Genomic DNA, 12,634 nt, shown 5'->3' on the forward strand with positions numbered 1-12,634 from the left:
GAATGGTACCAGCTCCCTGGCCTCCGCAAAAAGTAGCCTCATTGCAGTTGGTGCGTCTGGCAGGCTGTGCCTCCACCTAAACCAGACCCAACATGCCCAGTCAAGTCAAGCACCACTGGGTCTGGAGTTCCATTCAGGCCTTCCTGGCCAAGGGTGAGGTCATCGGGGTGGGGGGATGATTTTGCCAGCTTTCAAGGCGCACCTTTTAATGGTCCTCCTCGTAGTAGTTTTGAAATCCTGTGGCTTCCTGTTTAGGTGGGTGGTTTTGCACATGCAACCAGCATGTGCTGTCCTCACAAATTACACACTTCGTTTTAAAGTTGGTAAGATGTTTTCCCAACCTTTTAAGTGTAATTCTTTCCCCCCCACCCCCTTTTTAGTCCCAGGTGAATCACCACGGTGCTGCTAGTAATGAAACGTACCAGGAACGCTTGGCACGTCTAGAAGGAGATAAGGAGTCCCTCATTTTACAGGTGGGTCCTTTTTCATGGGAAACGGCTTATCCTGTTACCTCCGCCTCCGTAGGTGCCCTAAGTGGAAGGGAAGTACAAGAGGGTTTTTTTTCCCTTTGGATTTATCCTGCTCCTGAAGTGTATGCTTTTTAAATAGACTCTTCCTGAAACAAAGCAGAAAGTCACTGAGGCCACAGTGAAACGCTGGACTGGCTTTCGGGCCGTGAATGTGTTCCTTTACTCATCCTTGTACTACTGAGCCTGTACACTGGAAGCTCTGTGGCCAGGCTGATGAATGAGGCCCTGTCCTCTAGGAGCCCAGGAATCTTCTAAGGGAGATAAGATGTGTCCTCATGTCTCTAATAAAACAGCCATGAGTAATATGGATGTAAGGTTGGATGCTGACAGGATCAGGCCCAAATCGTCTGGAGCTGGATCTAGACTGATCACTTTGAGGCCAAATCCCCTGGAGCTGGTAACATGGGCTAATGAGCCTTTGATGACTTTCTTGCCTCAAAGAAAGGAACTCCAAAACTTGTTATGGAGAAAGATCGTCAAAGGAACATTTCAGTTCTGAAAACTCCTGTTCCTTGGCAGGACATGAAGTTGAGCATTCTTATATGAGGCCTTTTGTTGTGATAGGGGCTCTTTGCTGTGTTCGCTCTCAAACGCATAAATCAAGCATTTGTTCAGTGCCTGGTATGTATCAGGCACTGTGATTGATGATTTGGAGGATCAGAAAGGACATATTCCAGTCCTGGCTCCTTCAAAATCTTGAAGCGTGGTAGACAGGGCTGGTAGTGTATTGGGAGAGGGGGCAGGGTAGGGTTCTAGAACCCTCCACTGTGGGCTTTAGCTTAGAGCACTGGAATTAAGAGGCTATTTGGCTTTTTTCCTTCTATTTCATCTTATTCATCTTATGAATGTAAGAGTAATGAATGATTATTTTAGGAATTTTGGAAGTCAAAAAGAGAGTTTAACATTTTGGCCTTTTTTCCCTAGCCTTTTCTTTTTTTCCCTGTCCCTATTTTAAATAAGCTTGGGCCAAATGTGCAATTATATAATTTATATCTTTTTTTCCCCATTAATTTGTTAATTAAAAAAATATTTGAGGGGTACCTGGGTGGCTCACCCGGTTAAGCATCTGACTTCGCTCAGGTCGTGATCTCATGGTTCGTTCATGAGTTCAAGCCCTGCATCAGGCTCTCTGCTATCAGCACAGAGCTTGCTTCAGATCCTCTGTTCCCCTTTGTTCTCTGCCCCTCCCCCTCCCATGCTCATTTTTTTCTCTTTCTCTCTCTCTCAAAAATATATAATAAACATTAAATATGTATATGTAAGCGACTGCAATTTGGCAGACACTAGTTTTAGGTGCTGGGGTTGCAGCCGTGAAGAAAATAAACTAAGTTGCTGTTCTTACAGAATGTGTGTGTGTGTTTGGGGGGGGGGGGTGTCTCTCCAATAAACCAATACATAAAAGGTTTCTGACAGTGATAAATCCTATGGAGAAAAGGAAAGCAGGGTAAGGATTATGTAGTCAGGGAAGACCTCCCTGATAGGAGTCCTGAAGCAAGCGAGGGAGGAGGGATCCCCGTGGATGCCCAGAGAAGCACATTCCAGGCAGGGAGGCTGACCCCACACACACCCTGAGCAAGGAGTGTGCTTGGTGTATAGGATGAACAACAAGGGTCTGTGTGGCTGGAGTTGATGACTGTGAAGAAATCTGGTGGGGAGGAACTACCTTCAGAGAGGTAGGAGGGGGCAGATTATATAGCACGTTATATCGCACATATTTTGAGGGATGTGTAATTTGAAACTCCATCCCAATGAAGCAATTGATCAGAGTTTCCAATTTGAAATTTTGTGGCAAAAAGTATGAACTCACAAACCTTTGAACCAGGAACCTTTGTGGCTGAAACCACACATTCTGTTTAAAGGTACACAATTTAATAAAGTCCTCTGTGATAATGTTCTCTTTGACATTCACAGTTTTGTTTTAAACCCTGAATCCTTCTTCGCATTCTGTATCTCCCTCTCTCTCTGCCCCTCCCCACTCACACTCTCTCTCTCCCTCTCAAAAATAAAATAAAATACTAAAAAAAAATTTTTTTAAACCCTGAATCCTTGAAGAATCCTTATTTCCAGTCCTAACACACATGGGAAACTAATCACAGAAGTCAGAAGTGGATCCTAGTGGTTTCTATTCCAGGAGCTTGTGAACAGCCTTTCAGAGCTGCTCGTAGGTGACCACCCTGTTTTGTAGTGACCCTTGGAGCTGGTTAGACCCTCAACATGGTAGAGCCTTTCGGTTAACTTACAAGGCAGCTCAGCCAGACTGAATTAATTCAATCACTTGGCCCAGAATGTTTTCCTAGATCTACTTGGAGAAGAACGAGGCAAATCACACATAACAAATTACTTTGTTTTCATAATACTTAAAACACACACACACACAAAATCTTCTGTGCTCACTTTGGCAGCATATGTACTAAAATCAAAATCTTATATATCTTCATCAGAATGTCATTTTTTTAAGACAAGGATTTTCACCCCCTCCCTTTTTTTCCACTTCTGTATTCCCCACAGTGCCTAAAATTATGCCTAGCACAGAGTAGGGACTCAAAGTATTTGTTTTTATTGAATAAAGGTCACCTTCTAGGATCTTTATACAGTTGTCCCAATTTTCTTTGCCTCTCTCCATGATCTTTCTACTGAGTATTCAAGTTTGTAAGGAAAAAAAAAAGTTTTGTAAAGAGCCCGTAGCCTTGCATGTCTTGAGTCTTACACACAGCTGAGCTACAGGGCACGGAACGCTGGGGACCACAAAGTCATGTGGGTACCGCCAGCGCATGGCCCTGAGGTGTGGTGCAGATGATATGTGTTAATCCTCATAATAAGATTAACCATAACGCAACCTTCCCAAACAGAAACTCTGAAACCCAGGGAGCTCTGAAAGGCCACCCTCTGGATTCCTACCCCTTTGAAAGTAGAGCTAGTAGCTATAAAAGGCCAGGACTGCTGAGAGTGTTGGGTCATGAGGATTGAAAAAACCACCACAAAGGTTTGTGTTCAAGATGGGCCTAACTGGCAGAAGGCACCTGTTTTTGGATTATAACTGGAATATTTGTACACTGTGTATCAACTCCAAGAATGGGTTTCAATAATTCATTATCCATTTGGGAACATAAAAATGGAGAGCTTAAAGTAGCAGTATTCATTTGGGTTTTTTTTTCCTTTGTAAAGGGAGCTTTGTAATTTTTTTTTAATGTTTGTTTTTGAGAGAAAGCATGAGTGGGAGAGGAGCAGAAAGAGAGAGAGATAGGGAGACCCAGAATCCAGGCCCCAGACACAGGCCCCAGGTTCTGAGCTGTTAGCACAGAGCCTGACTCAGGGCTTGAACCCACAAACTGCGAGATCATGACCTGAGCCAAAGTCAGATGCTTAACCGACTAAGCCATCCAGGTGCCCCTATAACTGATAGTTTATTTAAGCGCTCATAAGTGAATTACATTAATTCCTTCATGCTCCAGCTATCATTCCTTTACAGACTGAGAAATCATTTAGGATAATCTATATGTAAATGACAATGACTCAACCATTGGTTGAAAACCAAAAGTGTCTAAAGGATCTTAATTTACCAGTCATTGATTTCTTTATTTGGGGAGGCCATCCATTCTCTTTCTTCATCTTCCTGCTCTGAGGCACCTTTTTAATAAAAGGGAGGATCTGGGGGCAGTTTGCTACTAGAGCAGACTATGGAAATCCTCCATATGTAGTTAGGGTATAATTTAAAGGACTTCCTATAAATGGATCTTTATTAATCCCAAGAGATCTTCTCCATGATTTTTAGAAAGACGACTTTCCTGCCACTCTATGTGCAATGTGGCATGTGTGTGTTATGACTTAGAGTCATGTTTTGGCCTGTGAAGCACAAAAACCTTTCTGGAGCCAAGTTTTGTCGGTGCTAATACATGCCCTTTACATCCCACATTCCTTAATTGCTTCAGAACACTCACCTGATAGGTGAGCAGCCCTCACACCCTTATGAGAGAGGTAAGGTCATTGGTTAGTTTCCCCAGGAGTTTGGATTGCTCTTCCACATGAGGTGGCAGAGCCCTGGCCTGCCAGCAGAGATATGCCTTGAGGTCCAGACTGCCAGAGCGAGCTCTGTAAGAGGACTAAGGAGCGGGAGTCCAGCCCGGAGGCAGCTCTCCTGACTGCTGGGTATTTTTCTCTGGAGTGTGTCAAGAGCAGGAAATGTGACAACGTCAGTTAGGCAATGGCAAGGTAAGAAAACAGCTGGAGTTTCTCCATCCAGGACACTCACTCCCCCCACCTGCTGCCCGCCAAAAAGAAAAGGCATTTTTATGTACGGATCAGTAGTATGGTTTCCCAGCAGTAGGTGAGCCATTTCTGCTCCTCTACCGTTGCTTTATTTCCTGGGGCAGGTGAGTGTCCTCACAGACCAAGTGGAAGCACAAGGAGAAAAGATTCGGGACCTGGAGGTGTGCCTGGAAGGACACCAGGTGAAACTCAATGCCGCCGAAGAGATGCTTCAACAGGTAAGGGCGTGAGGGCTGAAGGCCCTGGGGTTATAACGCAGCTCATGTGTTTAAAGTCGCTGTGTCCAGTCACCGCTCTCACTACTCACTCCCCCATCCTGCCTGGAGGTAGGCTGGGCGCTCTGCGTGTGGTGTTTGTACAGCAGGTGAAACTTGCCCCAACTGAGCTTTGCAGGGAGGGGCGAGAAGGGCTGGCCTGAGAGGAATAACCTGTTGAGCTGGTTAGACAGATTCCCAGGTGGCACTTGATCTAGCCAGGTTCAGGTTCAGGGGCACTGTGCTGGCAAAGTCACCCTTCTGACACCAGCCACAGCTTGACTGTTGGTGGCATCTGGGGTTCTAGGAAGTTGGTTAGCTTCCTGCGTGCCCCCTTCCCACCTCCCTCTTCCCTTCCCAGTTTGCGTAGTCTTCTTTGATAAAATGTATTACACACATAATATTTTAATGTAATTTAATTGCTGTCAACATGAAAAATGGAGCTGTTCTCATCCCATTCAATTAAAACTCGTAAATGTCTTGTTTCCTTTTCATCTTCCTTGTCATCAGGTATAGGTGTAACTTACAAAGCTCTCTGCACACCACAGATACGATTTGGTTCTCTGATTTTGTATGCTTAGCATCAGAGTGAAGTTTTTTCCATTTTTAAATCTTACTGTATACTATCACTGAGAGGCTTTTTTTTTTTTTTTGAAGGGAAAGTAAAATAATCATTTTTCTACCCTTGAACGATTTTACCGTATGGTAAATGATGAGCTGAATTTTTGGAAAGGGGTGTTGAGTTTTTATTCAGGCTTTTCCAAATCTTTTGAGAGGCTGATTAGAAATTTTATGAAATCTATCAAGATGATCTAACTTCCTTGAATGGTTCTTATATTTTCAGCAATTTTGGGAAACACACACACACACACAAACACACAAACTTCAATCACGGTTTATGCTTTGGAGCTCCTGGAATCGTCCTTGTTGCATGGGAGGTGCTCACTAATTATTTAAAGAATGACAGTCCCTTAACATGCATGGGTTCAAGTAGATGGCTGCTTATATGTAATCTTTCCCCCAGAGCTCGAATGTTTTTTGTTGTCATGATCAGCATAAAATTCAAATAGCATTTTGATAGAATGGTAATGAACACAGGCTTTGCATTTGACCTTTGGTCTTAGGAGAAACGTTTGCTTCCAAGTATTTCTTAGTTTTTAGTGCATTTGAAGAACTTTTTTTTTTTTAAGCCAGTACTTCTGTGTAGATGTCCTCAACTAGATGGAACCAGTTCCAACAGCTCAGAAGCTGTATGCTTTCTAGTTTGCTTTCTTTTCATCTCTGATTAATAAGTTACCACATTCGTGGCTCCATTTGATTTTTCTATTTAAATTGTGTGCATTTCTCTTGCTCATCCTATTCCCTGAGTAGCAGGAGGAGTTGAGTTTATTTTTTTAAGCTGGGTCTTCTTTTTGAAAACCAGGAAAGAAAATGGAAAGCTCTCAAAGGGCGGGAAAGCATTTTCACAAAGAGTGATAGAGGTGTGGCTTTGAGGTGGGGATGGAGTATTGCAAAACCCCAGAGAACAAAGAAGATTTGAATGTGGAAGGGAACATGTCTGGAAAACGTCAGGTTGATGTTTCAGGAAGGCATTGCCTGGTGGCAGTCCCCGGGATCGGAGGTCAGAGCATGGCCGCATTTGGTGCCTGAGCTACCTGACCGCCTGTCCCGGCTGCTCTTCCAGGGCTGCCCTACACCCCTCTCTGTGCAGTGGTTCTGCTCCCTCGTCAGCGTCTCTGGGTCAAGGAGTCTGGTGTCGGTTCCCAACTCCACCTGGTTAGGCTGTCTTGCTCTTCAAACATCAGCCCATGGACTGGATTTTAGACTTTTGAAAAAGTCTTAAGATCAATTATCTTTTGTGTTGTGGGTGAGGTATCAGGCCTGTGGTTCGCGTGTGCCACAGAGGTGGATGTCTTGGCTTGGTATATTTTGAATAATTCTTTTTTTTTTTTTTTTTTTTTTTTTCAACGTTTTTTATTTATTTTTGGGACAGAGAGAAACAGAGCATGAACGGGGGAGGGGCAGAGAGAGAGGGAGACACAGAATCGGAAACAGGCTCCAGGCTCCGAGCCGTCAGCCCAGAGCCTGACGCGGGGCTCGAACTCACGGACCGCGAGATCGTGACCTGGCTGAAGTCGGACGCTTAACCGACTGCGCCACCCAGGCGCCCCTTGGCTTGGTATATTTTGGAGTGTGGTAGGTCTTATTTGTCACCTCTCAGGTTTAAAGATCTTCCCTTGAACTTACCCAAGTTATTTTTTTTTTTTTTTTTTAATTTTTTTTTTCAACGTTTTTTATTTATTTTTGGGACAGAGAGAGACAGAGCATGAACGGGGGAGGGGCAGAGAGAGAGGGAGGCACAGAAGCGGAAACAGGCTCCAGGCTCCGAGCCATCAGCCCAGAGCCTGACGCGGGGCTCGAACTCACGGACCGCGAGATCGTGACCTGGCTGAAGTCGGACGCTTAACCGACTGCGCCACCCAGGCGCCCCTACCCAAGTTATTTTTATGCTCATAACGTTCACTGTGTTCCCTCCATCTTTCAAGGATAAAATGAAGGGAGTGTGGAAGACTCCTCTTTGGCACCTCCTGAGTTCAACTCACGGGACTTATTTGAGCCTCGGCTCCCACCTGTGTGTTTGCTGGGCTTGGTGGTACCTGAGCTGGAGACGTTTGGGTTCCCAGCTCTGAAGCCCGAGTTGAACTCTCTGTGGCACATGCCAGTCCTTTCCTGAAATCTGCTTGATGTTCTTTGAAAAGGCACTTCCTTCTTGCCCCACGGTGCTGAGGTAATGCCGTCTGTAGCTTACAGGATGTTATGCATGTGTCCTCTGAACTGAGGACAGGCAGGGACTTGCTTGTCTGATGCTGATATCCTGGACCGCAGGGCTCTTGGCTTCTGGTGGTAGGAACTAGGAGGACTCCCAGCCCTGAGGAGGAGGAGGGACGCAAACAATTGCCTCTTTTTGCCAGCCCTTGGAGACTATTCATGCTCTGAGCCAAGCCTGGCCTCCTGCTCCGAGGCCTGCGGAGCTCTGATTGAGGCCCCTTCCCAATCAGTGTGAGGCCTGGCCTTCTGACAACTGCCTGTTGACGCCACCGCCCTTGGGTACACCATCCCTGGGAGCACTACGCCTACGCATGGAGTGGCCTTGTCTAAAGGAGGCACTTGCTCCCTGCCTTTAGCTGACTGCCCACGTAGGCCCGGTGCTGTAAGATAGTCTCATTCTTCACAGCAGGTGGGAAATCCAGATTTAAAGATAAGTCTATTTTTAAAGCATTGGCAACTAATTTAAAGGGAAAAAAATACTGTGTGAACCACACCGTGCATACCTGCAGGCCAAGCCTGGTCCACAGACCTGTAGTCTACAACCCCTGCTCTAGCCTCTAACCCCCTCCACTGGCTGGAATAGCTCCTGGAGGACTTAAGGAAACCCAAACCCAACCAGTATAGCCCATGCCCTGTGCTTACATAGGCTCCAGCAACCCCACTGAGCCATCTCTCTCCACAGCTGCTTTGTCCGCCTCCCTCCAGCAGGAGCCCAAGAGGGGAGGGAATTAGCACCCCTCAGCCTGTCCCTGCTGAGTGCTGATCTCTCAGGTCCCATCTGTTTTCTTCTTTGCACTAACCCATCTGAAGAGCGTGAATGAAGGCCTTGGGGTTAGAGAGGCAAGCCAGAACCAAATAGTATTAGCACCAGCCGGTCTACGTGAGCAGCACATAGGTGATGGATGCATTTGAGGGTAAAATATATTTGCAGCCCCCTGCAAAATTCAGGGTGGCAAAGAGGAACCTCTGAGCCTCTTTGGGAACTGCCTCTGGAAGCACCTACTCAGGGATGGTCTCAGACTCCCTGAACAGGTGTGGATTTTCCAGGAAATCCATAAATGGGTCTCCAAGAGGCCGCAGCCTGGGTTTGTTTTCATAGGTCTGGGACAGTCTGGCCTGGGTACAGAGCTCACAGGGCTGACCTCTGCCTTCTGTATCCTAAGCAGGTCAAGGCATTGCCTACCAGCATCTCTGAGAGCTGCACCCCTGGGCTGTCTAGAATTAGCATCCTGAGAATATAGGCATGGACCAGCCATATCCTTGTTGTAACTAGCTCAGACCGTGCTGGTGACAAAATCTACGCCACAGAGCGGGTTCTCCATGGCCCCGCTGATGCATTGAGGTCCCTGGTGACTTTTTCTAAAGTGGCCTCTGGAGTCTATTAGGGCCCTGCACAGCAAACTTCTCTGCCTCTGATTGTTGACCCTTCTCCAGAGGATGATGACTTTGAGGAAGAAGCTGATGCTACTTAGTGGATAATAGACTTTATACAGAGCTGACAGCCAAATGGAGCACTTTCCAGAGACTAGCTGTTTACAAATGTAACCAATGTCGAGAGCAGAAACAATGTTCAGTGTCAAAAAGAGGACAGGCTAGGAGAGCCAAATGGGGAGGAAGTAAAGGATGCAAACTTCCTTGTGAGGAACCCAAACTTTGGGGAAATCCTGAAGGACAACAGCTTCGATTTCAGACCTCCCACCTGACCTAGAGCCCCAGGTGTTAGGCATCCTCATTGTTTTGGCTGTCTTTCAGGTGAGGTGTGGAAAGACAAATTTCTGGGATTTGGAGTCAGTCTACGTGCCTTTCTGTTGATCCAGGAAAGTTGTCAAACCTGTGTTCTTATATAGTGAGGACAGGGATGATCATATGGGCTCCATATTGCCCACTTCTTAGAGCTGTTATTTCAGTTTTGCTAAAACCGAACTCTCTCACAAGTCATCAGTTTTAAGATCTTGAGCACACACGGGGTGCCTGGGTGGCTCAGTTGGTTGAGCGTCCAACTTCGGCTCAGGTCATGATCTCACGGTTCGTGGGTTCAAGCCCTGCATCAGGCTCTGTGCTGACAGCTCAGAGCCTGGAGCCTTTTCAGATTCTGTGTCTCCCTCTCTCTCTGCCCCTCCCCCACCCATGCTCTCCCTCTGTCTCAAAAATAAATAAACATTAAAAAAAAGATCTTGAGCATGCAGATTAAGGGCCTAAGATACCCAGTTCCTGCCCTTGAGTTGAGTGAAGGACAATGTGTCTGGGTTTATGAACTCAAAAGTGTCATCAGCACCTGGCAGATAAATTTTCCAAGAGTACCTTTAAAGGGGTATCTCTGTCTCAAAAAGAATAGTAAACAGAGCTATGTACCCCTGATTCTGTGGAAGTATGACTCTGTCTCAGAGGTGAGACACCTGATTTGTGACTGAAGAAAACCAGGATTTGCCAGTTCTTCCCCAAACCTGCCCCCTGGGAGATGTAGGAGCCAGAAATAACTGCTTTCTTCAAGCTGATCTTATTTGACGTTGAATCTCCATACCACCATGCAAAGTAGGTGTTCTTTGTTCACGGATAAGGGGGCTGAGGTTCCAGAGAGATGGTTTCCGTAGTGGGGGCTGAGTCTGGACTCGAACCCAGGTTGACAACAAGCCCCTCACTGCAGTGTTACTCATGAAAGCGGCTTTCCAGCACAGCCTAGGCCTCTTACTTCAAAGAGCAAAGGGATGCATTTTTTCCTTTCATGTGTTTCCATGGCCCCTTCCTTCACTCTGGTTTCAGATTGCCAGTCTGGCTCCAGTCCTCTGTCATTGGTCAGTAACTCCCTGGGTCATGTTCCACACTTAAAGATGGAAGTAATTGCTTCAAGATGTGGCCCTTTAAGGAGAGAATAAATTGAAAGGCCACTTCTTTTTATCAGCTCCAGTCTCAGACTGAGCTTTGGAAAAAGGAAATGATGGTTTTCTCTGAGATGTAAGTTTTTTTTCCATCTCCAGGAAAGGAGATGTCTTTGCCCTTCTGGAAGAGGTTACTGGTAGTGGTGAAGTGAGAGGGGTGAGTGATGATTTTGTTCATTGGTTTTTGTTTTTTGTTTTTTTCCCCTAAAGTTTCATTACCTAGTTTCATGGTTTGTAGTAACAAAAATCACCTGCCTCATGTACCATCCACTCCTCTCCCCTTGCCCTCTGTCCCTAGGCAGCCCAGAAACAATTGGGAAAGCAGAAGTTAATGCAGCTTATGAAACCCGTCCCCCTTCTCTCCAGCCCCCTGTCTCCCCACACCTCACCTCCCCCCACATTATGGTAGCTGCATGATTCAGAGAGACTCCCAGCTAGATCTACCCTGTAGGTTGGAGCAGGGAACAAGCCTCGCCTTCATGCTCCAGACAAATGGGCTGGATCCAGTCTTTAGGCTGAGAGCTAGGGATCCAACAACCTTTCTCTTAAGGGGTAGACCAGAGTAAAAGAAGCTAGCAAAAGAGACAGAAGAAAAAAAAAAAAGACAGATCAGGAAATTGGAAGGAAGGATGGGATGGCAAGTGTTATCATACACTGATCAGTGGGTGAAGAGTTAAATGGCTAAAAGCTGAGAAGTACAGGTTGCGTCTGAAAGTTGGGACATTGGTCCCCAGAAACAGAACTGTTTGTGTGCCCTACCTGGTGAAGGCAGAATCTGGGTTGCAGGCATCCAGACAGGGAGGTGAGGAAGAAGAGGCAGCAAGGGTTAGATTATTCTTTCTAGAACTTGACTGGGAAGGGGTGAGGGAGGGGATGAGGAGAGAGTGCATTCATAGAAACAGTGCACACAGAACATGCATTTGCCTAGCGAGAGCACAAGAGAGTTGATGATGGTTGCTTAAGGGGAAGGCAAGGTCAAGAGGGAAAGTTCTTTCGAATGTCAGAAATTTGATCATGTTTATAGCCTGAGGAATGGGAGCTGATGGTGAAAGAGATTAAATGCCTGTCAGAGTAGATGATTAATGGTCCTACCCTTGTGAAGCACAGACTGGGTGGGAACTTCCTCACAGTCAGGACAGAGGTGAGGGGGAGCCGAAGACCATGTGAGTAGTCGTCCTTCGTCCTTCAGACTTACCGGCTGGAGGGAGAAGCCGGACCAGAACTCAGAGATCACAGCCAAACACTAACGATTGACCGGGGAGGTAACTTGAAAGCCTGAACATCAAGCTATGTGGGTATGACATGAAGTCTAGAGACTGAGAGATAGTCAGCAATGGGAAGGAGGGTCAGATGGGGTAATTACAGAGCACACTCTGGAATCTTTGTGTCCTTGAACATATGCTTTCTATGTGCAACCTGGAAACTTACTAGGCTTGAGAGTGGTTCTTAAAGGTGAAAGAACCCAACATGAGACATGGACTTGCTTGCTCTAAGACATGGATTTAAGAGACATGAATGAGAGATGATTCCAGGAGATTTTGAAAAAAGGGATGTCAGCTCAACAAATGAACAGATTATTTTAAAATACCTTTCCGGGGGTGGCTGGGTGGCTCAGTCAGTTAAGCGTCTGACTTCGGCTCAGGTCATGATCTCATGGTTCACAGGTTTGAGCCCTGCATTGGGCTCTCCACTGTCAGCACAAAGTCTGCTTTGGATCCTGTCTCTCTCTCTCTCTCTGCTTCTCCCCTGCTTGCATGTACATTCTCTCTCTCTCTCTTCCTCTCCCTCCCTCCCTCCCTCTCAAAAATAAATATTTAAAATACCTTTTCAGTATACAGGAGAGGTTATTTGAGGAGAAGAGGAAGAAAGGGTAAGGTTT

The 12,634-nt window shown here is 46.1% G+C and overlaps 1 protein-coding gene across 15 annotated transcripts in view; it reads left to right on the forward strand.

The window, feature by feature from the left end:
* Positions 1-12,634, forward strand: part of PPFIBP2 (PPFIA binding protein 2) — a 145,705-nt gene that overhangs the window by 79,312 nt on the left and 53,759 nt on the right. For 11 of the 15 annotated variants that reach the window (XM_058688108.1, XM_058688113.1, XM_058688115.1 and 8 more), the window contains 2 exons: positions 381-473; positions 4,901-5,014. The exons of 2 other annotated variants lie outside the window; for them this stretch is intronic. In XM_058688108.1, coding sequence (XP_058544091.1) covers positions 381-473; positions 4,901-5,014 — 207 coding nt within the window. Of the gene's footprint in view, positions 1-380; positions 474-3,519; positions 4,740-4,900; positions 5,015-12,634 lie in introns of those variants that run through there. 2 more of the 15 variants (XM_058688117.1, XM_058688120.1) reach the window with 2 other exon arrangements.

The sequence above is a fragment of the Neofelis nebulosa genome, chromosome 10 (assembly GCF_028018385.1).
Source record: "Neofelis nebulosa isolate mNeoNeb1 chromosome 10, mNeoNeb1.pri, whole genome shotgun sequence".
NCBI classification, from domain to species: Eukaryota; Metazoa; Chordata; class Mammalia; order Carnivora; family Felidae; genus Neofelis; species Neofelis nebulosa.